Here is a 21,593-nt window from a genome sequence, read left to right as displayed (position 1 = left end):
CTAGAAAATTAATTGCACATGAATTTGCATATTATAAATTTGTAAAAAAAATGAATCTTTATTGGCTATGCCTCCATCCAGAGATTATCTATGATGATATTGCTTAAAGTCGCATAATTGTATTATGTTATAGGAATACGAAATTTTGAGCTGCGTGTGATATAAGAATTAAGATTGAAGACATTGTTAAAAAAATATATTGGCGATGGTGGCTATAACTCGATTCTACAAGTGCAATTAGAAAGTTAGTTACATATGATTATGAATTTGATGCTAAGAGGAAGCCTCGGATTATACTTCGTGTTTGTGGAAGTGTAGCGGCTATAAAATTTGGACTTGTTATGTTATGCGTGCTTTATTAGAATGGGCAGAAGTAAAAGGAGTTGTCACAAAAACAGCTCTACAATTTCTTTGCTAGCGGTAAAGCAAGATTATTAATCCCAGAGGGTGCACTAATATTTTGTGACGATCATGACTGGAAAAATTGGAAAAAAGATAGGTAATTCTGTGCTTCACATTGAACTTGCTAAGTGGGCTGAAACCATGGTAATTGCTCCCTAATTAATCAGCACATACTGCTGCCAAGGTAACTAACTATATACAGTTTTGGAAGCTTCTATGGTGCTTTGATGAATTGAAGGGTTTCAGTACTTTTTTAATACGCTAAAGACGAATAAAAATTTGGTAGAATTCAAAAGCAATTTTTGTCAGTTTCATTCGACTGAAAATATTTCGAAACACATTGACAATTTCCATTTTGATCTTCTATATTTGAACTATTTTGAGAGATCGTGTTGGGTTGTAGATTGCTGATGAAGGGTTGTGTGACAATGATAAGAAGATAACTACCACTATAATACTAGAAGCTAAGAAAAAAGGAATTACTGAAATATCTGATGATTTCATTCATTAACTCTTGTACCTTTATAGTACTACATCATCAATCATTGGAAAGATCTAGTATCTTGCCAGCACATAAGTTTGGCACATGGCCTTAATTGACAACAATGCATAATCTAATTACTATTAAGATAAAATAACAATTGGAATATGCTGCAAGGTGCTCCTTAGTTACTTGGACACATAATCATTCAAATAGGTGGGCCTACGAGTCATCCTCTTAGTGTGGCCCATAGCAGCATTTGTATCAATACCAATCCCTGGGAGAGTCACCTTGTCCTCAAGGTGATAAAGAACTTCCAAATCTGTCCAGCTTTCCCAACTAGTATCCTCTGGAGCCAATCCTAACCATTGAACTAGCACCATGCGTGTAGGAGGAGTAGTGGAAGTGTCAATCTTTGAATCCAGAATGGCTAATGGTTCAATGAGAGGATGGTTATCAACTGAAGAAGGAGGTAACTCAGCAATATCTGTAACAGCAGGGCCATGATGTGGTTTCAACAGTGAGCAATGGAAGACCGGATGAAGCTTGGATGATGGGGGAAGGTCCAATTTATAGGCCACTGCGCCTATCTTGGCCAGTATGGGGTATGGACCATAAAATCTTTTGGACAGCTTACTGTAACTGGTCTGGGAGAGAGATTGCTGTCTGTAGGGTCGTAGTTTGAGGTAAACAAGGTCACCTACCTTGTATTCAACATCCCTGCGTTTCTTATCAGCAGCATCTTTCATTTGTTTTTGTACTTTAAGCAGCCTCTTGTGTAAGTTTTGTATCATTTCCTGCCTTGTAGATAGTAAGGAATCTACAGCTTCATTCGGTGAAGACCCCATAACATACTGTGGGATGGAGGGGGGAGCCTTTCCATAGATAACCTGAAATGGTGATAAGCCTGTAGACGAATGTTTGCTGGTGTTATAAGACCATTCAGCTAGTGGAAGGAAATTGAACCAAAGAGATGGTTTGTGGTGGACGAATGCGCGCAGATATTGCTCTAAAGAGCGGTTCAGAACCTCTGTCTGCCCATCTGTCTCAGGATGGTAGGCAGTGCTCATTCTTAGTTTAGTACCAGACAATTTGAATAATTCACGCCAGAATGAGCTAATGAAAATGGGATCCCTGTCAGAAATCAAACTACGGGGTAGACCATGGTGCTTACAAATCATATCTAAGAAGATTACTGCAACCTTATGAGCGGAGTAGTTTGGTAGTAAAGCACCAAAATGAGCTCCCTTAGAGAAACGGTCTACGACCACAAGTATGGCAGTATTGCCCTGAGAATTTGGCAGCCCTGTGATAAAGTCTAAAGACAAATCTTCCCAAATAGCAGTAGGAGGGGGTAATGGTTGTAACAGACCAGCAGGCTTTTTGGTTTCATATTTGGTTGTTTGACACACTCTACAGTTGGCAACAAAATTTTTCACATCATGACGCATCCCTTCCCAAAAGAAATTGGCCTGAAGTCTGTTCAAGGTCTTGTCAACTCCCATGTGACCACTTAGAGGAGAATTATGGAATTCCTCTAAAAGACGATCCTTAAAAGGAAGTTCCTTGACAATCCAGATTCTGTTTTTAAAAAATAGTAAGTTCTGGTGTAGCTTATAATGTGGGAAAGAAGCAGGATCCTGTGTGAATTTGGTCAAGAGAGTTTGATATTCAGGATTAGCACTGAGTTGCTTTCTGAGATCATCCAGAAACACAAAGCTAGGGACAGATAAAGCTAGACACTGACCAGTAGTATCAATACGAGAAAGGGCATCAGCAACTACATTAGATTTCCCAGTTTTATAGTGAATAGTGAAATCATACCCTAATAATTTGGAGAGATAAACCTGTTGCTCGGGAGTTTGAATAACTTGAGAAATAAGCTGCTTCAAACTCTGATGATCCGTGTAAATGAGGAATTTGTGCCCCAAAAGATATTGTCTCCACTTCTTAACAGCAGTAGTAATAGCATGAAGCTCTCTGACATATGTAGATGATCTAAGCAAGCGTGGACAGAAGGGCTTGCTAAAGAAAGCAATGGGGTGATTATTTTGCATCAAGACTGCGCCCATAGTTGTTCCAGATGCATCTGTCTCCAATACAAATGGAATAGAAAAGTCTGGGGAAGCTAGAATAGGGGCTTTAGTCATGGCTGATTTGAGTGCTTCAAAAGCGGATTGAGCTTCTGCAGACCATTGAAACCCATCTTTACGCAACAGCTTGGTAAGAGGGGAGGCTATGGAAGCATATTTGCAAATAAACTTCCTATAGAACCCAGTAAGACCCAAAAATCCTCGCAGTGCTGTTACCGAGTTTGGTACTGGCCATTCAACCATAGCAGCGATTTTGGAAGGGTCAACCTTCACCCCGGACCCAGAAATAATGTGTCCCAAATATTCCAATTGACGTTGAGCTAGGAGACACTTTGATTGCTTAAGGTAAAACTGCGCATCACATAATTTAGAGAAGACCTTTTCAAGGTGATTGAGGTGTTCCGCTAGAGTGGAACTGTATACCAGGATATCGTCGAAGAACACAGCCACGAATTGGCGCAGGAATGGTTGTAAAAGCCCGTTCATCTCTGCTTGGAAGGTGGAGAGTGCGTTGCACAATCCAAAGGGCATGACACGGTATTCGTAGTGCCCTTGGTGTGTCCTGAATGCTGTTTTGGGGATATCATCTTCATGCATCCGAATCTGATGAAACCCTTGGCGAAGGTCAAGTTTGGAAAACCAGGATGCAGAACCTAAATCATCCAATAACTCATCAATGGTGGGCATTGGAAAGCGATCTTTGGTAGTGATCGCGTTCAAGGCTCTATAATCGACACAACATCTCCACGTACCGTCTTTCTTCTTAACCAATAACATCGGAGAAGAAAAAGGACTTCGACTAGGGCGAATCATTCCCGATTCAAGTAACTCAGCAATTTGTTTTTCAATTTTGGTTTTCTGAAAATACGGGTAACGATATGGGCGTACATTAACAGGAGATGTTCCAGATTGGAGGTGAATGCGGTGGTCGTTGGCACGGTGTGGCGGTAATGATGAAGGGTTATTGAATAGTTTCTGGTATTTAGAAACGAGGGTTTCGATTTGGGGAAGACATGAACTGTGTTGATTGGTGGGTTCAGGTATCAGTTGGAGATGAAAAAACATGGAAGCTGAGTTAGTAGCAATGCAACGTTTTACCTGAGGGGCAGAAATGTCCTTTGGTTTGAAGGGAGCATCTGCAACCAACTGAATCTGCTGGCCCAAATAAGTGAAGCTCATTGTAAGGGTTGTGTAATCCGTGAGAATAGGACCAAGGCTAACCAACCAAGGCACTCCTAGGACTACTTCTGCACCGCCTAAGGGAAGTATATAGAAATCAGAGATAAAAGATGTGCCTTGTATGGAAAAGGGAACTGCGATACATTGGGTGGAACACTCCAAGATATTGCCATCACCTACCATCACTTTCAACGGTTAAGGGGCGGTGGTTGTGGGGAGACCCAGGAACTTTGCAACCCGATCTTGGATGAAATTATGCGTGCTACCACTATCTACCAGAATCACCACTTGCTTCTTTGCGATTGTACCATATATCCGAAAGGTGCTTTGAGGGCGGGATCCGGACATAACATGTAAGCTGAGTTGAGCATCCGAGGGGATAGGTAGGGTAGGAGTTTCCTCGGCAGCGATGATTGGTGGCGGTGAAAGTTCATCCGACTGAAAATCCTCTATATCTTCCTCCGAAATCAACATGAAGAAACGCCCCTTGCAACGATGTTGTGGTGTAAAGGTTTAATCGCAGTTGTAACAGAGGTTACGTTCGCGACGAGAGGCCATCTCTTCCTGGGTTAATTTGCGAAACGGAACTTTGGGATTAGTGGTAGTTGGCGGTGGGGTTTTTGATGGTGACGGTGAGATTTGTGGTGGTTGTGTGAGTGTAGGGGAGAAGTTCGGTTTTTGTGTGGGTGTAGAGGAGAAATTGGGTTTCTGATTTCTGGTGTTTCGGAGACGATCCGCAATTTTATCTTCTTGGATCTTTGCAAGCGCAGTTGCTTGAGGTAGAGTCATGGGCTGGAACGCCTGAACTTCACGGCGAATTTCCGGAATAAGACCGGAGATAAAACAGCTGAGTAGAAAGGGATGGGGAAGACCCACAATTCGATTCGCCAATCGTTCGAACTCAGTGAGGTAGTGATTAACAGATCCGGTTTGTTGCAACTTGAACAGTGCTCCACGAGGGTCGTCATAGAACGACGGAGCGAAACAGGTTTCCAACGAGAGGAGGAAATCCGGCCAAGCATGAATGAGGCCGTTTCGCATCATCCACTGGAACCAACTGAGGGCTGGGCCATCCATATAGAAGGAGGCGATGGTGAGTCTCTCGTGATCGGGGGTTTGGTGGTAGTCGAAGAATTGAGTTATTTTGAAGATCCACCCAAGTGCATCAGCACCGTTGAAGCGTGGAACTTCTAGTTTCATGTGTGGTTTTGGATGATGTGGAGGAGGCGGTGGTGGTGGTGGTGGGGTGTCACGGTGGTATAAGGAGGCAACCTCAGATGCCAAGGAATCTACTTTCTCACTGAGAGCTGAAAGGATAGCTTCCATATTTTCTGAACCAGAAGTGGACATGGGTAAGAAAATTGGATCTGAGTTTTTTTTTTAGGTGATTGTGAGCAATGAAAGCACCAAATTGATAAGAAGATAACTACCACTATAATACTAGAAGCTAAGAAAAAAGGAATTACTGAAATATCTGATGATTTCATTCATTAACTCTTGTACCTTTATAGTACTACATCATCAATCATTGGAAAGATCTAGTATCTTGCCAGCACATAAGTTTGGCACATGGCCTTAATTGACAACAATGCATAATCTAATTACTATTAAGATAAAATAACAATTGGAATATGCTGCAAGGTGCTCCTTAGTTACTTGGACACATAATCATTCAAATAGGTGGGCCTACGAGTCATCCTCTTAGTGTGGCCCATAGCAGCATTTGTATCAGACAATCTGTTGACAAGTATTGTGAGAGCACGGGACTACGAGAAGCCAATGTTTCACAAGAAGAAAATATGTGATTTGCTCCGACTGTTTTCGTAGCTAATTCGCAGCAAATTACTAGCTAAAGAGTTTAGCTTGAGAGTTACCGCGGAATAACTACTGAATTAGCCGTAGCACGGATTGAGAGACAAATTTGCACCATCAATGAACGATGCTATGTGGAGAAATCCTTTCACGAGTTGAAGACTGAAGTTAAAAATCCTATTAAATTGCAAATTGACAACAAGTTTGCAATAAATTTAGCCAAAAACCCTGTGCTGCCTGGTAGGAGCTAGCACATAAAGGCAAGGTTCTATTATCTAAGGGAGCAACTGAACAGTGGAAGGATCGAGGTGGTTCACTATCCAACTGAATCAGAGCTTGCGATGGTTTGCCCTAAATATTAAAAACTAAGAGGTTTTTTATTCTTAGGAATGATGAATTGAGACTAATTCAATTCCATGAGCAGATTGAAATGGTTGAACTATAAGGGAGCATATTGAAGTATAATCCAACCATGTTATTTAGTGTTTGGTTAGTAGTTAGTTAGATAAGTAACCGACTTTGTTAGTTAATTAACTTGTGTGGCAAGTAAATATCTTAGCTTTGTTGTAACTAAAAATTATAACATTGTGTATGTGTAAATCAGTTATAATCCCATCATTTTGAATAAAGATTTTCAATTTCTCTTCTCACCTTTCACCTCATAGTTCAAATTTTTGTTATATTTTCTTAGAGCTCAAATTACCACTTTGCTCTAAGATAACATATGATAGATCTAAATAGAGTCATAAGAGGCCAGGTTTGCTCCATTTACTTACGGATCATTAATTGTCTATTTATGAGAAATATCGACACTATAAAAAATTAGTGGGACTCATTAATGAGATCCACTTATTAAAATGACTCCCACTAATTTATCACCTTTTGCCGATCTCTTTTAGATGGACAATAAATGAATGATACGTAAGTTGAGCACATTCGAACTCCACAATAATAATACACAATGGACTTGGTTTTGTATTCTTCATATTTGGTATGAGCTTATAACTTATATGTTTTCTCTCAATTTTGCATCTATTGTATGAATTGAAAAAAAAAATACAAATTAAACATATCTTTTACATGTCATTTCATATTTTTTTCAGATAGTTTGACAATTAATTTTACCAAACATTACAAATTCAATCAGTTAGCATATATGCTATAAGCACATCCGTTATAAACTAGCATATCGGTTATCCGCAGTTTTTTTCCTCAATGATTATTCCATATTAATATTAACAGTATTCAAGTCGAAGTTTAAAGATTTTTCCATATGCTCATATTGGTGTCTTACTAAAAACTATCTAGAAAACTTGTATATCTAGAAAATGATATTTCATCCTCAAATGACTATAAAAATAAAATCAAACGCTTAAACCATGGTTAACATTGTCTTTTTTTAGAGGCATGTTGTCAATCCCAGGCATTATGCCAGAAATTTTTCAAGGTGGATCAGATGACAATGTCCTTTTCAAAATTTACTCTTCCTTTTTCAAAAGTATCAAATTGCAGAAGCCTATAATCTTTTATCTCTTGTTGCATGTTCATGGAGGAAGTGTGTTGTGGCTTCTGATGAAAACGATTCTTTCTGTTTTCTGTTACATCAAGTATTCATTTTGACTATGAATACATTTGTTCAACTTAGAACAGTTATACACATTTCTCATACTATTATATAGAAAAATATTTTCCTTTATGTGTATGATTACTAGGTGTCTTGGGAATTGTATATTAATATTGGTATGTATGTTAGAATCGCTCATTTGAAAAACAAAAATAGAGTAGCCTTCAATGTCATGCTAAAAATTCGCTTTACTCAAGTGACTTTGAGCTACTTATAAACCATATACGATTGCTCTCAAAGAAAATCAAAATACAAACCATATACCAGTAGAAAATAAATCTTCATGTAAATTGTTTCCATTCATTGCATACGAAACAGCAAGACAATACCGAAAATATTAATGGAGAAATTGTTAAAAAATAATAATCTTAATGGAAAAAGAAAAAAGAAACTAATTAGTCTTCACAATAGTGTTTTCAAACATACTTTCGAGCTCCTTCAAATGATCCTGAAGAACATCTAATTCATGCTGGTGATTCTCCTCGAGCAAATTTTTGGCAATTGTAATTGCAGCATTGATCTTCTTTTTCTCTAGTCTGGAGAGTTTCAACTGAATATTCTGCTTCTTTAAAGCAGTTTCAATTCTGTAAACGCAGAGATCTAATGCATTTTTCAGTTGAGCCATTTTTAGGAATTTATCATCTTCAGCACGGTATTTCTCAGCTTCTTGAATCAATTTTTTTATTTCTTCTGTTGATAGCCTTTCTTTGTAATTGGTTATTATAGTCTTATTTGTATTGCCGGTGGAAACTTCCGTGGCAGAGACTGTCAAAATGCCGTTATCATCAATAGCAAAACATACATTAAAAGGATGGCAACGAGGCGCAGGGGTCAACCCATAGAGATTAAAAGAACCAAGTAGATTGTTGTCACTGGCCTTAGTTCTCTCCCCCTCATAAACCCTGATCAAGACATCGGATTGGTTATCTTCAACTGTATAAAAAACTTTTGTCTTCTTAACAGGTATAGTAGTATTCCTAGGAATCACTACAGCCATGCAATCATGTATAAGCCTCCAACCTAAAGACAGTGGAGTAACATCGATCAACACCAAGTTTGGAACATTCTTAATGTCCTCACTCAACAAAGCAGCCTGCACAGCTGCACCAAAAGCAACAGCCTCATCAGGATTGATGCTCTTGCACAAATCCTTTCCCTTGAAAAAGTCCCCCAATAGCTGCTGCACTTTGGGAATCCTAGAAGAGCCACCAACAAGGACAACATCATCTATACTTCTCTTGTCCATCTTAGAGTCAATGAGACAACTCTCAACAGTCTCCATACATTCATTGAAAAGGTCCATATTGATTTCCTCAAATTTTGCCCGAGTGATCGATGAAAAGAAGTCAATGCCATCAAATAAGGCATCTATCTCAATAGTGGTGTCAACAGAAAACGAGAGTGTCCTTTTCGCCCTCTCACATTGGGTTCTCAGCCTCCTCATGGCTCTTGGGTTCCCACTAATGTCCACTCTTTTCTTCTTCTTGAACTCCTTAACAAAGTAGCTCACTATTCTATTATCAAAGTCCTCTCCACCAAGATGAGTGTTTCCTGCAGTTGCCTTAACTTGGAAGACCTTATTCTTAATTGTAACAAGAGACACATCAAAAGTCCCACCACCAAGATCAAATACAAAAATATTCCGTTCTCCGGTACAATTTGTTCTCTTGTCAAGGCCATATGCAATAGCCGCAGCAGTAGGCTCGCTTATTATCCGCATTACATTAAGGCCAGCAATGGCACCAGAATCTATGGTGGCTTTTCGTTGAGAATCATTGAAATAAGATGGCACAGTTATTACTGCATTCTTAACCGGTGATTCCAAATATGCCTCGGCAATCTCTCGCATCTTTGTGAGGACCATTGCTGAAATTTCCTCTGCACATAGGTGCTTCTCCTGACCCTTGTACTTAACAACAAACATGGGTTTATCGTTTACATCAGCAATGACTTTGAATGGCCACAAGTTTATATCTTTTTGAACAACATCATCGCTGAACTTCCTACCGATTAACCTCTTAGCATCTAGAAAATTAATATTAATAATTATTAATCAGAATAAAGTCTAATAGCAGTAATTATTGAGAAAAAAAATACAGACTTATTTGTTCTCTATGAAATGAAAATTACTAATATTTCTCTCAAAAGTTTCAAATGTTGTCAAAATAGTTCTTGACCAGAACTAAAATGTCCATATGAATCATCATAAAAATAAATAACTAATTTAAATGATATTTGAGATTTATTAGAATTTAGGTTGGGCTTAACTTTACCTTACAAAATCGGCTTACCAATGTCCCTCAATAAAAAAAAAAAAAAAAAAAAAACTTGCTTGTAAGGTGAGGCCCCACTTGTTAACGGGTGTTCAAGCCATATTTCATCCATTTTGGGACTCTTAACACCCCTCAAGTTCTGGACTGAATATCTAGAGCTTGACCTGGGTTGCTCAACTAATCATAGATAGACTTAGATACCATATTAGAATTTGAATTGAACCTATCTCAACTCTACAAAACCGACTTGTAAAATGAGGATTGCTCTCGTTTATAAACACGTCTTCATGTCATATCTCATCAAATATGGGACGCTTAACAAGATTTTTGAAGACCAAATCAATATTATTTATTTCTCAAGACCAAATAGGTCAGAGAGCAAAGACTTGTATGGTCACAACCCCAAATTTAAAGTATTTAGACACACTCACATAAATAGAAAAGGTAGAAAAAGAACACTCAATTTTTTCTTTTTGCTAAAATATTTAAATGAGTGGGACCCTTTCCTGGACTCTGCATATGCGAGAACTTTAGTGGACCAGGTTACTTTTTTTATTTTTTTTATTTAAATGATGTATATATTTTATGTGTGCATGCCTAAGTGATTAATATTTAGGGTTGTGACCAACTAGGAATTATCCATAGGTCACATTCTTTTTTACCAATTTGAACCTTTACCGTATTTCTTATCACTCATTGATCTATCTATAGCTAACATAACAATACAATAATAACACTTAATATATAAAGTAGCAGATCAATTGATAGTAAAATATACCAAAGATAGTGTTTCGTGGGTTGGAAGCAGCTTGATTCTTAGCAGCATCACCAATCAACCTTTGTTTGTCAGTGAAAGCAACACAAGAAGGTGTAGTTTTGTTGCCTTGTTCATTGTGAATAATATCCACTCTGTTGTGTTGCTCCTGCCACACTGCAACGCACGAGTACGTTGTACCTAGGTCGATTCCCACAGAAAGTCCTTCATACTTTTTCGCCATAACCTTCTAAAGAAACGGAACAAGTTCTGATTCAAGTGATGCTTACCGTGAATGAAGAACAAAAACTCTAGGTTTAGGTTTTCTTTCCATCCAAACGAATAATATATATAGAGATTCCATCAAAGGAAGAAAAAAATAAATCGTATCTTGTGTTTCGTTGAAAGATTATGGCGAAGAATACGCAATTGTGGGCTTTTGAAATTAGGGGTATTTATTTGATGCCGCGCACCAAATTTATATTTTTTTTATAATATATATATTTTTTTTTATATATATAAATAGATGCATGATCACCACGTATCCTGCTGCCGACTAGAGTTTGGTACCTAGTAGATTCAAGCGTTGAAGGTTTTTGATTCATATAAATATAAACTAGATTGTTGACCCGTGCGCCGCACGGGTCGAATAGACTGTAATATATAAAAGTATAAGAGATGAAATAATTGGTATCCCGTTGTATAAATATTACTTTTGTTTCTTTAAATTTGTTCTAATCAAAGTAATCTTTCACGATAGCCTATCTTTATGCATGTGAGGACTAAAAAGAACAGCAAAAATAACAAATGTAATAAACACTAATGTTTTAGATATATTCAATTTCTTCTATAGATTCTATTTGAATGCTATAAGATTTGTTCATGAATGTAAAAAAAAAGTATTGAATATGAAGTCAGAATAGAGATTTATGGTTTATGTAAAAAAAAAATAGAGATTTATGCTACTTGGAGAAATTGAATTGTTTTTCTAGACAAGCAAACTTATCATTTCATTAAGAATAAAATCATGAATACAACTTGTACCAAAAAAAAAAACATGAACCTCGAGAAAAATCATGGATAGGTAAAAAAAAAAAAAAAGAGGAAAATATTAGGGTTTTTGTTGAGGTAGCATGGATAATCACAAACTAATGGTGCAAATTTAGAGCCAAAATTTTAGGGTTGAGGATTAACATTTAACGATGCAAATTTAGAGCCAAAATTTTAGGATTGAGTTGTTGCAAACCTAATAAGGGATTAGTGGAGGGAAAAAATTAAGTTAAGTTGTTGCAGACTTAACAAAATTAATAAATAAGGATATATCATTTTTCATTTTAGTTTTTCTAAATTGATTTTTGGTTGAGAAATGTTATTTGTACAATCGTTTTATGATAATTTTTAAACAACCGTGTCTTTCATACTCATATTATGTTGTTATTTCTCTTTCTCTCTATTTTTTGACCAATATGAAGATAGAAAGAAAAAAATGTTATTACAAGAGTTGACAACAAATAGATCTACAAATATCATAGTTTGATGGAAAGATAACAATGTTCCCCAATTGAGTGTGCATTGGTGTACGATGTTTAACTGTTCCAATAGTATTATTTTTTTGACAAACAATAATATGTTTTTTTTTGTTTTGTGGTGGCCGGAGTTCAAACCTCGGACCTTGCATATATTATTCATTGTCCTTACCAACTGAGCTAAGATCAGGAAGACACAATTGTTTCTTATTAACATAGTTACAAAATATAAATCTTCACTCTTGTGCGTTTGTGTAAATATAAATAATTTATGGTACTTATTAATATTTTTTTCCTTAATTTTTTTGCATACATCCAATTAAATCATGTCATAAATAATTTTTTTAATAATTTAGGAACTAGTGTGTAAAAGTGAGACTTTGTTGTGATTTGATTGGATACATATGTAAAATAAATTACGCCATCATTACATAAAAATTAATCTCATTCTTTATTAGTTACCTACTACTATATGAAAATTACAAAAACATTTTAGCTACTGTGTTTGTAGCTTTTCTGCGATATTGTAACATCTAAACATTTTAGCTTCCTTTAATACACCTTGTATTAGAGGAGCTTTTGTTGGTTTTAAATATATTTGCTTAGCTTTTTCTAAAAAATAATAAAAAATTACAAAAACATGGCAACTGAACGTTAGAACACGAGAAGTAGAAAAGGTTTGAAGTAAAATATTTGTTATTACAAGGTGACAAACTCTAGCACATCCATTATGTGACTAAAATGGCAGCAATTTTCAGATACCATAAACAAATATTTTAAAAAAGAAGTTGAAGCATAACAATTAAAATCGTATACTACAGTTTGTGAAACTGAACTCAAATATTTTAAGCACTCAACTCTTTTAAGCTACCTTGGGTTTGAGCCAAATGCATGAAGGGAAAAAAACATGGTTGGAACATGAAACTCCACTAAAGGTAGTGAGCCAAATTCTTCGACAAAGATTAATCATCGACAAAGTAAAGTACAGATTTTGCAGCAATAGTATGACTACCCAAAAAATGAATACTTACCAACACCACAAGAACATGTCTACAACTAACCAAAATGAATAACACATTCATAGTGAAAGTTATATCAATCAATGATACAAATGAAGGATATAAACCCATGTAGTTTCCCCTCTTGCCATCATATCCCACAAAGTCCCCTAAGAATTCCAGGATGAAGTAATAATAGAATATGTCTCTCATCTGACACAAAATATATGGCAGTGACTTCACTGTACACAAACTATCTACAAAGTCAAATGCTCTAAGACCTATATAACAGTGAAAGAAACACATGCATAACAGTTTTACCTGAACAAATCACTCCATAACTGGCTAAACAAATGCAGTTATATAATCACATGTCAAATAATGCCTACAATCCTGAGTCAATATCCACTCTTTCAAGAAAAATCAATGAGAGAGAGAGACATAGAGGGTGGAAGGAGAGGATCCAGACCCGGTCCTGAGGCAGTTTCGGCAGTAGAATCATCCACTGCAGTAATTACACATCAGCAAAAGTACAGAGCTAAGCATGAGGATTCTTTTCCTTGGTCCATGAAGCCAGTGAAGAAACACAGCCATTTTTTTTTCTCTATTAGTTGGACCATACATGAACATAACCATGTCTATTACCAGTATAGATCTCGTTCCGGTCTTCATCATAAAAGAGGGCAGTTATGTCCTCCAAAGCCTCTGCAACTGAGCTCCTTATTTGAGATGAATCAGTTTGTTTGCAGCTGCAAGTACTACTGCAATCGTCCACCTTGGCGATGCAATTTGCAGCATTAATTTTCGCCACACATTTCCCCGTCAAGATGTTGCTCACATTGATAGAACCGGCTGTGGCAACAAGAAAATTATGATGTTAAATCAATTTCATAAATTAAAATCTGTTTATGATTTCTTCAAAACAATAAAAATTGTTTATGATAACTGCATTCAGAAATCAAACAATAACTAATCTTAGAGATAATCACCATTGGCTTCCATCCATTGATCTTCAGATTCAGCTTTGCAGTACGAGATAATCAGGTCCTGATCACTTGTTATGTATATGTTGTTTGTGTTGCAGTCTGGATGCCATAACAGGTGATCCTCAAATGATGTGACAAGTTCGCCACGAAAGTTCCAGACAGAAACTGTTCGGTTTCTGAAAGTAAGGAATAACTGATTTTCGTACAGAAAGATAAATGCTGAAGGAGTCATGAACTCAGTTCTGCTTACCTCCATCAGCTCAGAACTTCGAACCTGTGAAATATCGCACAAACAGATTTCAAAATCATTTTGAAGAGATGCTGAATAAGAAAAACGGATAATTAGTAATTTAATAATTATATAAAAAAAATATAACAAATGACTTCTTATCCCCCCGGGGTGAATCAAAAATACATTTTTTGGTGTTTAGAAGATTGTGTTGGTGAGGGCAGAGAAGGTGGGTGTCGTAAGCCTTTGGAGTTGGGGTAGGGGAGGTCTTTTTAGACTGTAGAGATGGTGGTTGGTAGTGATGGCGCCCTCGTTGGTGGTGGCCGGCAATGGAGCTCCATTGTTTTAGGGAGAGAAAAATTTAAGAATGGAAGTATAAAGAAGGAAGAATTAATAAAATGAAGGCTGAAACGGTGGTGTTCAGTGAAGGAGTCATTCAACCATGTGTAATAAACAAACGCAAGTGAAGGCATATTTGTTTTACACTTTTTCTTTTTGGATGTTAGTGTAAAACAAGCTTTTACCGACAGGGCATAACTTTCAATCTCTTTAACAATCCAAGCAACGAAACCCCACCCCATTCCATTCCCTTGCATTCTATCTCATTCACCAATCCAAAACATAGCCTCTAACGTACCGGTTAGTCAAGAAATGAAAATTATTGATTGAAATGTACAATATTTAATATATTGGTAACTTAAAACACTGCACTTTTCAACAACGACATTCCATTTTAGATTTCCTTAACCAATGCTCTTAGGAAAGTGATTAGCACTTGTCTAAAAGAAAAGACAAACGAAATTACACAGATACAAAACTAATTTTGAAAGAAAAGGTAAAATGAAGTCTCACATCAAGAATTTGAAGGTTCTCATTTTCCTGCTTGACTAGAAGCTTTTCATTGAATTGCTCTATGAAGTCCACTTTCTTATTCCGATGGAGTAGATGATTGAATGCTTTGAGAACTGTACCATCCTCAATCGATATAATCTTCAGTGGAATATGACCACTTGCTCTATTGAATATTAATAACATGATGCCAGGACTGTAACAAAAGACGAACTAATGAATAGATAAATAAACATGTGCTTGGGAAGAGCTCAAGTAACAAAAGAAGAAAGTAATTAAAACAGCTAGAAGAATATTCCAAACAGAAAAGATAAGAGATTCTACTCAGAGAAAAAAACAACAGAGAGAAGAGAGAAATCTCTTTATAAAGACCATATGCTTTACGGTAAATAGAAACCAAACCTTAAAGATGATAGCACTATGCTACAAACAACCAAATGAAACCAAGTGTAGCATGGATTACAAATTGCCACAAAAACATAGCCTCTTGGCCTATTAAAACCAGCAAAGGTACTTAACAAAAAACTGGTCCAAGGACCTGGGGCAAACTCGAGATTCTCCAAAACTGATAAAAAGTAATAATTTTATAAAGAAATAACTATAGAAGGATCCTATGTTATCACCAGACATAACACACATCAGGAGTGTTGTAATGCCCAACACCCACAAAGATGTAGCAGTTCATTAATATCAATTTAACACAAGAATATCATTCAAGGCTTTAGACTAAGAAATATATTTATTTAGATGATAACAAACTCACTGAATGAGTTGAGACTTAAAAGATAAAATTGGTATGGAGACAGCCTAGAAGGATCAAGAGACTAACCCTGTCACCAATTTAGAAGATTCACTATCATTTAAGTCAGAAATGGAAATCCTAGAAAGAAGATGAGTCTTTTGTTTTTACTGAGTCTTGAACACTATAAATTGAGGATAGGAGAATTGCATATGATAGCCGATAAAGTTGAGCAAAAGCCACAAACATGGTATTGGGAGAGTTGGTAACATGGCTCCCCCCTAGAAAAAGAACCCAAATTCGATTCCTGGAGGATTAGTCTGATAGCGAGCCCAAAGGGCCTAAGCTGTGGGAATACCTTGAGGCCCCTACTAGTGGTCAAAGACCCTAATTATGGTGGGTAAGCAAAAAAAAAATAAAAAAAAATGAGCAAAAGCGAAAATCGAAGAGGAAAATCCTCCAATGGTCCTCCAAAAGATAACATGAGGTCCACTGCCTATTTCTAGCAAAGCAATGGCTTCGCAGCAGTATACTGTGAGATAAATTTCCCATCGTCTAAATGAGAAGCTTGGCTTCCTGTATTTGCATCCCTCCCATTTAGGTCAACAGTTTCTTACTCCAGGTAACATAATGCTAAAGGAAATGAGATTCCAAAGAAAAATGTCAAAGCTAGTCGCAATGTTTTTATAGATCATACAGTCGACATCCAAACTCAATCCTTCTTAAAGCAACAACAGACCTACCAACTCATTAAGTAATACAAGTCCAACTAATTTTGAACATAATAAATATAAACCCAGTGAATTCTCTCATCAAAGTCATCCAAGTTCGGATTGACACTAGCAGATACAGATTCTGTTGTCATGCCAACTTTAAATACAGCATTATCCACATCAAACTGCAAATGAGAGACTAATAACTCTTCTGAATCCATCATGGCTGCTCTAATGGACCTGCTTGCTAACTTTTATTGCTCTAGAAATAAAACGAATAAGGACGTCCACCCCCGAAACCTGAGATAAAGGATCTGTTTGCCCCTGCAATTATGAAATCAAGGTTTTGGCTCTCCATTGATACTTATGAAATGGTGCCACACAATAAATCCTGGAATTCAACTTCTACATCTAAAAGTAAACCCTTTCTTCTAAAACCTAATCACCAAACCCTAACCAACAATATCATAAGGTTTCTCAAATTCTAATTAAGCCTGAGACTTTTCTACCTTAACTCCTTATTTATATACTTACTCCCAACTACAAATAACCATCAGTAATTCCTCTTCTTCAAAGAGTCTTTCTTTTCATGAAAGAAACGTTTTCAAAAGTTATAGTCTGCCAAATATAGCCATCCCCGCCCTTAGCCTATTTCACCCAAGTCTTTGGTCTCCAACTGGTTTTATTATTCAACAAAACCTGCTCAAAATCATTTAAGGTAAAAAATATAAAATAAAACCTTGCAATATTCACTACAATAGTGGGAAATTCATCCATGACCTACTAAGCCATCACCTAAATTTCTTTGAACGGTTTCTTTTTCAAAGTGATGTGTGTGAGGGGGCGATGCAGAGTATGGTAATGATTATGCTCATGACTTGACAGAATTTATTTATCAAAATGGAGTTTCTGCAGATACCGAAACTGCTAAGCAGAAAGTGAATCAGAAAATGAGAAAGTACCTGATTTTGATCTCTTGAACATTCCTATCTGAAATCGAGTATAGCAAAACGTAGTTTTTAAGATCGAAGACCTTGTATATACTGTTACCATTGGAAATAAGGGGGTAAGATAAAATAATGGGTGGAAAAGACACGTGATAGAAGTAGAACGGAAAGAGGAAGAGTGAAGGAAAGTACCTATCTTGCGCAGAGTATGTTAGGACCTTTGCATTAACATCATCAAATTCCACAAATCCAGGCCATTTTAAAGATTCGGACTGGAAAAGAGGAAAACCGGCATCCGGCTTGGCCCTCTTTATGTATCTAGGAACAAAAATAGTGAATATGTTAGTAACATACATTGTAGACATGAAAGGAAAATTTGAATGCACAACCACAGAATGCACGCACTCAATCCTTGTAGATCTGCACTTCAAAGAACTGAAATTCTCAGAAGCATAAACAGACACCGTAATAAGTGAGTCATTGTTCTTGTTGTAGAAGAGGCTGCGGATGACTTCGTCAGGGCAGATATTCAAAAAGCAAATCCTCTCATTTGTTTCTGCATGGAATTCGCACATTAAAAACCAGAAAGTCGTGACTTCTATAAAATATACCAATGATTAATTGCTTATTTGGAATGGGAGATTTCACCCTTTTGTATACAAATTTGATTCGACAGTGTAAAGGAATAATAAGAGATGGCAATTCGTTCATTAAAAACCAAAGTCATGGCTTTTATACACAACAAATGTCAAAGACAATGATTAACATATGGGGAATGGGGAAATGGAATTCATATACAAAAAATAAAAATTTCTGGCTTATATACAAATGAAAATAACTCGGGTAATTATCAATGGCAATCCATACACAATAAAAAATCATAGTCTCCAAATAAATGAAAATGACTAATATATGGACAATGGATAATGCAGATGTGGATTCCCTACAAGAAAAACATACACTCAAGGAATCTCATGAAGATCAAACGGCCCGTATTCGGATTTCAGAAAATCGACTTCAAAATACATACAAGAGTACGAACTGTCTGACCTTCATCTAACAATCGACATCCACACTACACAACTGTATAGAATCCAAATCCGACAACAGAAAATTATTATACCTAAAAAATTAAACCAAAATTCATGACTTATAACAAATATTTCAATGACTATTAGCCTTATTAGAATTTTGGGTTGAACCTAACTCAACCTTACAAAACCGGTTTGTAAGGTGAGCACTGCTTCTACTTATAAACCCATGTTCAGGCCTTATCTCATTCAATGTAGAACTCTTAACACACACCCCTCAGGGTCAGGCCAAAACAGACACCTGCAGCGTGACCCAAGTGGCATGATAGCAAGTGGTCAAACGGATCTTGGATAGGCTCTAATACCATATTAGAATTCTGGGTTCGGCCTAACTCCACCTTACAAAACTGGCTTGTAAGGTGAGAAGTGAGAACGGCCTCTGCTTATAAACCCATGTTCAACATCAAGCCTTAGTGGGACTCTTACCAAGTCTAATACATGGTATTATGTTATGGCAAATCATACTTATAAAACAAATCAAATGAACTAGTTTTTGTACAAATATGAAGATTACCAACACAAAAGTAATGGATTAACAAAAGTTGATGTATCTAATTCAATCAATGGTCAACAAAAGTTGATGTATTTGGTCGAAATTTTGATCCAGATACATCAACTTATGTTGAACCAACTTATGTACAATAACGATTCATACACACACACAAGTCAAAAAGGCAAGGTTTTTATACAAATATAACAACTACTAACACTAATTCACACATGGGTAGTGACAATTCACGCATAAAAATAACCTATGATTTGCAATTTATGCAAAAAATAAATAACATAGTATTTAGGGTAAGTAACAAAGTACCTCTACTAAAAGCAGCACAAAGACCAGAATGAGCAAGAGCAAAGACAATATTCTTAGCAGCAACGATCTCAACAACCTTAGTTCTTTTCATCAAAAAAGGCAAAAAGGGTGAAGGAGAAGAATGATGTTTAGGGTCATGAGTATCAAATTGATGAGTCAAACGCATGTTCTGGAATCTATGTGGTGAAGTAGCAGCAACAAAGGAACGATGAGGTTTAGGAGAAATCTCGCGTGTTTGAAGCTTCTTGATGATGTTTTTGTTGTTGATCTTGATGTTTGGTTTGGAACCATTGTTTGAGGATTCACCTTTGGTTGCTACTATGCGCCGACAAGACCAAACTCCACGCCTTCTTTCTTCCATTCTCTTCACTTCCACCACCACCAAATTTTCATCTCTCTCTCTTCTTTTTGCAAATTGTAAACTTAGTATTTAATTGTATATACTTTGGACTCTTCATATGATACCCCTTTTGTTTTTATTTTTATAAAATATATTTTTCTTTAATGAGAAATTTATAAAGTATAAAAAATAAAAGGAAATTTTTACTTTCTATATTTTATTTGTACAACCTTTTCCATGAGTTTAATGGATGCAAAATATTTGATTCCAATATTTTAAAAGGAAAATGCTACTTCTCAAGAAAAATAGCTTCAAGAATTTTTCAAGAAATAGTTGGCAAATTTTAATTGGATGATTTATTTGTCCACTTCCTATTTTTCAGCCACACCTCCTTGAATTGTGGCAAATAGTGCATTGTGATTGGCTATTCTTTATTCTTGAAGAATTCTTGATGTTATTTTTCTAGAGATATAGCATTGCTCATTTTAAAAATTGGATCCAAGATCAAATCGGTGAGATCTCTAGATCAAAAGGTTCAGTTTGTTCAACAAGTTGAATATATGATTGAACCATTTAGTAAATAAAGGAAAATTCATACATAATCAAAGTTCACAACTAAATAAAGGAAATATTCTCGAAATATCTACAACAAATACATAAAAGTAATAACATCCATGACAAAGAAAAGTCGGCATGATATCAAGCCAAACATCAAAACTTGTGTGGATCAAAAGATTAACTATGAGTGATTTGTTGATTAATTGGATCAATATGGTCATCATAACTTGAATGTGCTATAAAACAAGAGAAATAAGGGATTGAATTATGTTGATAATTTTAAATACAAAGATGAATTTCCCTTAAATTCAATGTAACTCAAAAGGAAGTTCTTCGTCAAATCATTTAATTGAGGTTGAGACGTTTAGATAAAAGGTGAACTTAACCCATAAAGAACTTATGCAAAATTAAGTAAAGAGAGTAAGAGAAAGAAAGTGGCATGGTATGTTTATATTGGTTCATTATCCACCAATAGTTAGTTTAGTCCATCCCTAACAGAGTGATTTTGCATTCTCCTCAAGAAGGACTTAATCCACAATAGTCCACTTATGATTACGGTATCTCTTGTCCCACAAATTGTACCCAGATTTCAACCACAAAGATCTCACTTAATCAAGTCCTTTGCTACTCAACAATTCTAATTACAACAAACTCAAAGAGCGTCCTGCAAAGCTCTTAACTTGACTTAAGTTGCTTCTTCATCTTCTCAAAGCTCTGACCTTACTGGTTCTTTGAGGTGTTCATTTATTCGATGATGGGTTAGCATGTTTGAAATTACAAGAATGAGTTTCTATCATACATTATACAAAGATTGGCCTAATGATCTATGTCTCATCAAGAAGATATTCAAAATAATCCCATATCAATTCATGACCTAATCCCTCTCAACCGAAAGGGTATGAGATGAAGTTCTAAATCCTAAGTTCATAGTTTTTCTGAATATTTTATTCGATGAACTTGTATTTTTTTTTCTTTTTTTTTTTTGCTCACTCTTTTCTCTAATAATTGTGTCAGATGATATTGAATGATTGGCCTGAGTTATACTTCTTGAAATGATTGTTTTCTTTCTTGCTCAGTGTCTTGGCATCTAATTCCTGCATAAATGGGTAGAGTAAGGTACAAAAAGCATAATAGGGCAATTGTTCACATTTTCTTGGCTTTTCCCTAGAAAACTTATAAAACAAG

The 21,593-nt window shown here is 36.1% G+C and overlaps 2 protein-coding genes across 2 annotated transcripts; both read right to left on the bottom strand.

Moving 5' to 3' along the window:
- Positions 1-7,838: 7,838 nt before the first annotated feature.
- On the bottom strand, positions 7,839-10,998 carry LOC146908439 (heat shock cognate 70 kDa protein-like). Its single transcript, XM_085727544.1, has 2 exons — positions 10,643-10,998; positions 7,839-9,616 (listed from the first exon to the last, which is right to left on the bottom strand). The coding sequence occupies exons 1-2, from the start codon at positions 10,860-10,862 to the stop codon at positions 7,983-7,985; spliced, it is 1,854 nt and encodes a 617-aa protein (XP_085583670.1). The 5' UTR covers positions 10,863-10,998; the 3' UTR covers positions 7,839-7,982.
- A 2,195-nt stretch (positions 10,999-13,193) lies between these two features.
- Positions 13,194-19,927, bottom strand: LOC146908438 (uncharacterized). The gene is made up of 7 exons (XM_085730309.1): positions 19,511-19,927; positions 18,011-18,161; positions 17,798-17,923; positions 17,621-17,701; positions 15,210-15,402; positions 14,132-14,402; positions 13,194-13,994 (listed from the first exon to the last, which is right to left on the bottom strand). The coding sequence occupies exons 1-7, from the start codon at positions 19,869-19,871 to the stop codon at positions 13,750-13,752; spliced, it is 1,428 nt and encodes a 475-aa protein (XP_085586435.1). The 5' UTR covers positions 19,872-19,927; the 3' UTR covers positions 13,194-13,749.
- Positions 19,928-21,593: the final 1,666 nt, after the last annotated feature.

The sequence above is a fragment of the Medicago sativa genome, chromosome 7 (assembly GCF_051527215.1).
Source record: "Medicago sativa cultivar Bolivia chromosome 7, Bolivia_mono, whole genome shotgun sequence".
Taxonomy (NCBI): domain Eukaryota; kingdom Viridiplantae; phylum Streptophyta; class Magnoliopsida; order Fabales; family Fabaceae; genus Medicago; species Medicago sativa.
The sequence above is the reverse complement of the archived record's forward strand: the minus strand, read 5'-3'. Positions and strand labels throughout refer to the sequence as shown.

Coding starts and splice junctions, on each gene's coding strand:
- LOC146908438 (XM_085730309.1), bottom strand. CDS start 19,871: ATGGAAGAAAGAAGGCGTGGAGTTTGGTCTTGTCGGCGCATAGTAGCA. Junction 17,924..18,010: donor TGCAGATCTACAAGGATTGA/GTGCGTGCATTC, acceptor TTTTGTTCCTAG/ATACATAAAGAGGGCCAAGC. Junction 15,403..17,620: donor GTTCAAGAGATCAAAATCAG/GTACTTTCTCAT, acceptor CTTTTGTTACAG/TCCTGGCATCATGTTATTAA.
- LOC146908439 (XM_085727544.1), bottom strand. CDS start 10,862: ATGGCGAAAAAGTATGAAGGACTTTCTGTGGGAATCGACCTAGGTACA. Junction 9,617..10,642: donor CCCACGAAACACTATCTTTG/GTATATTTTACT, acceptor TTAATTTTCTAG/ATGCTAAGAGGTTAATCGGT.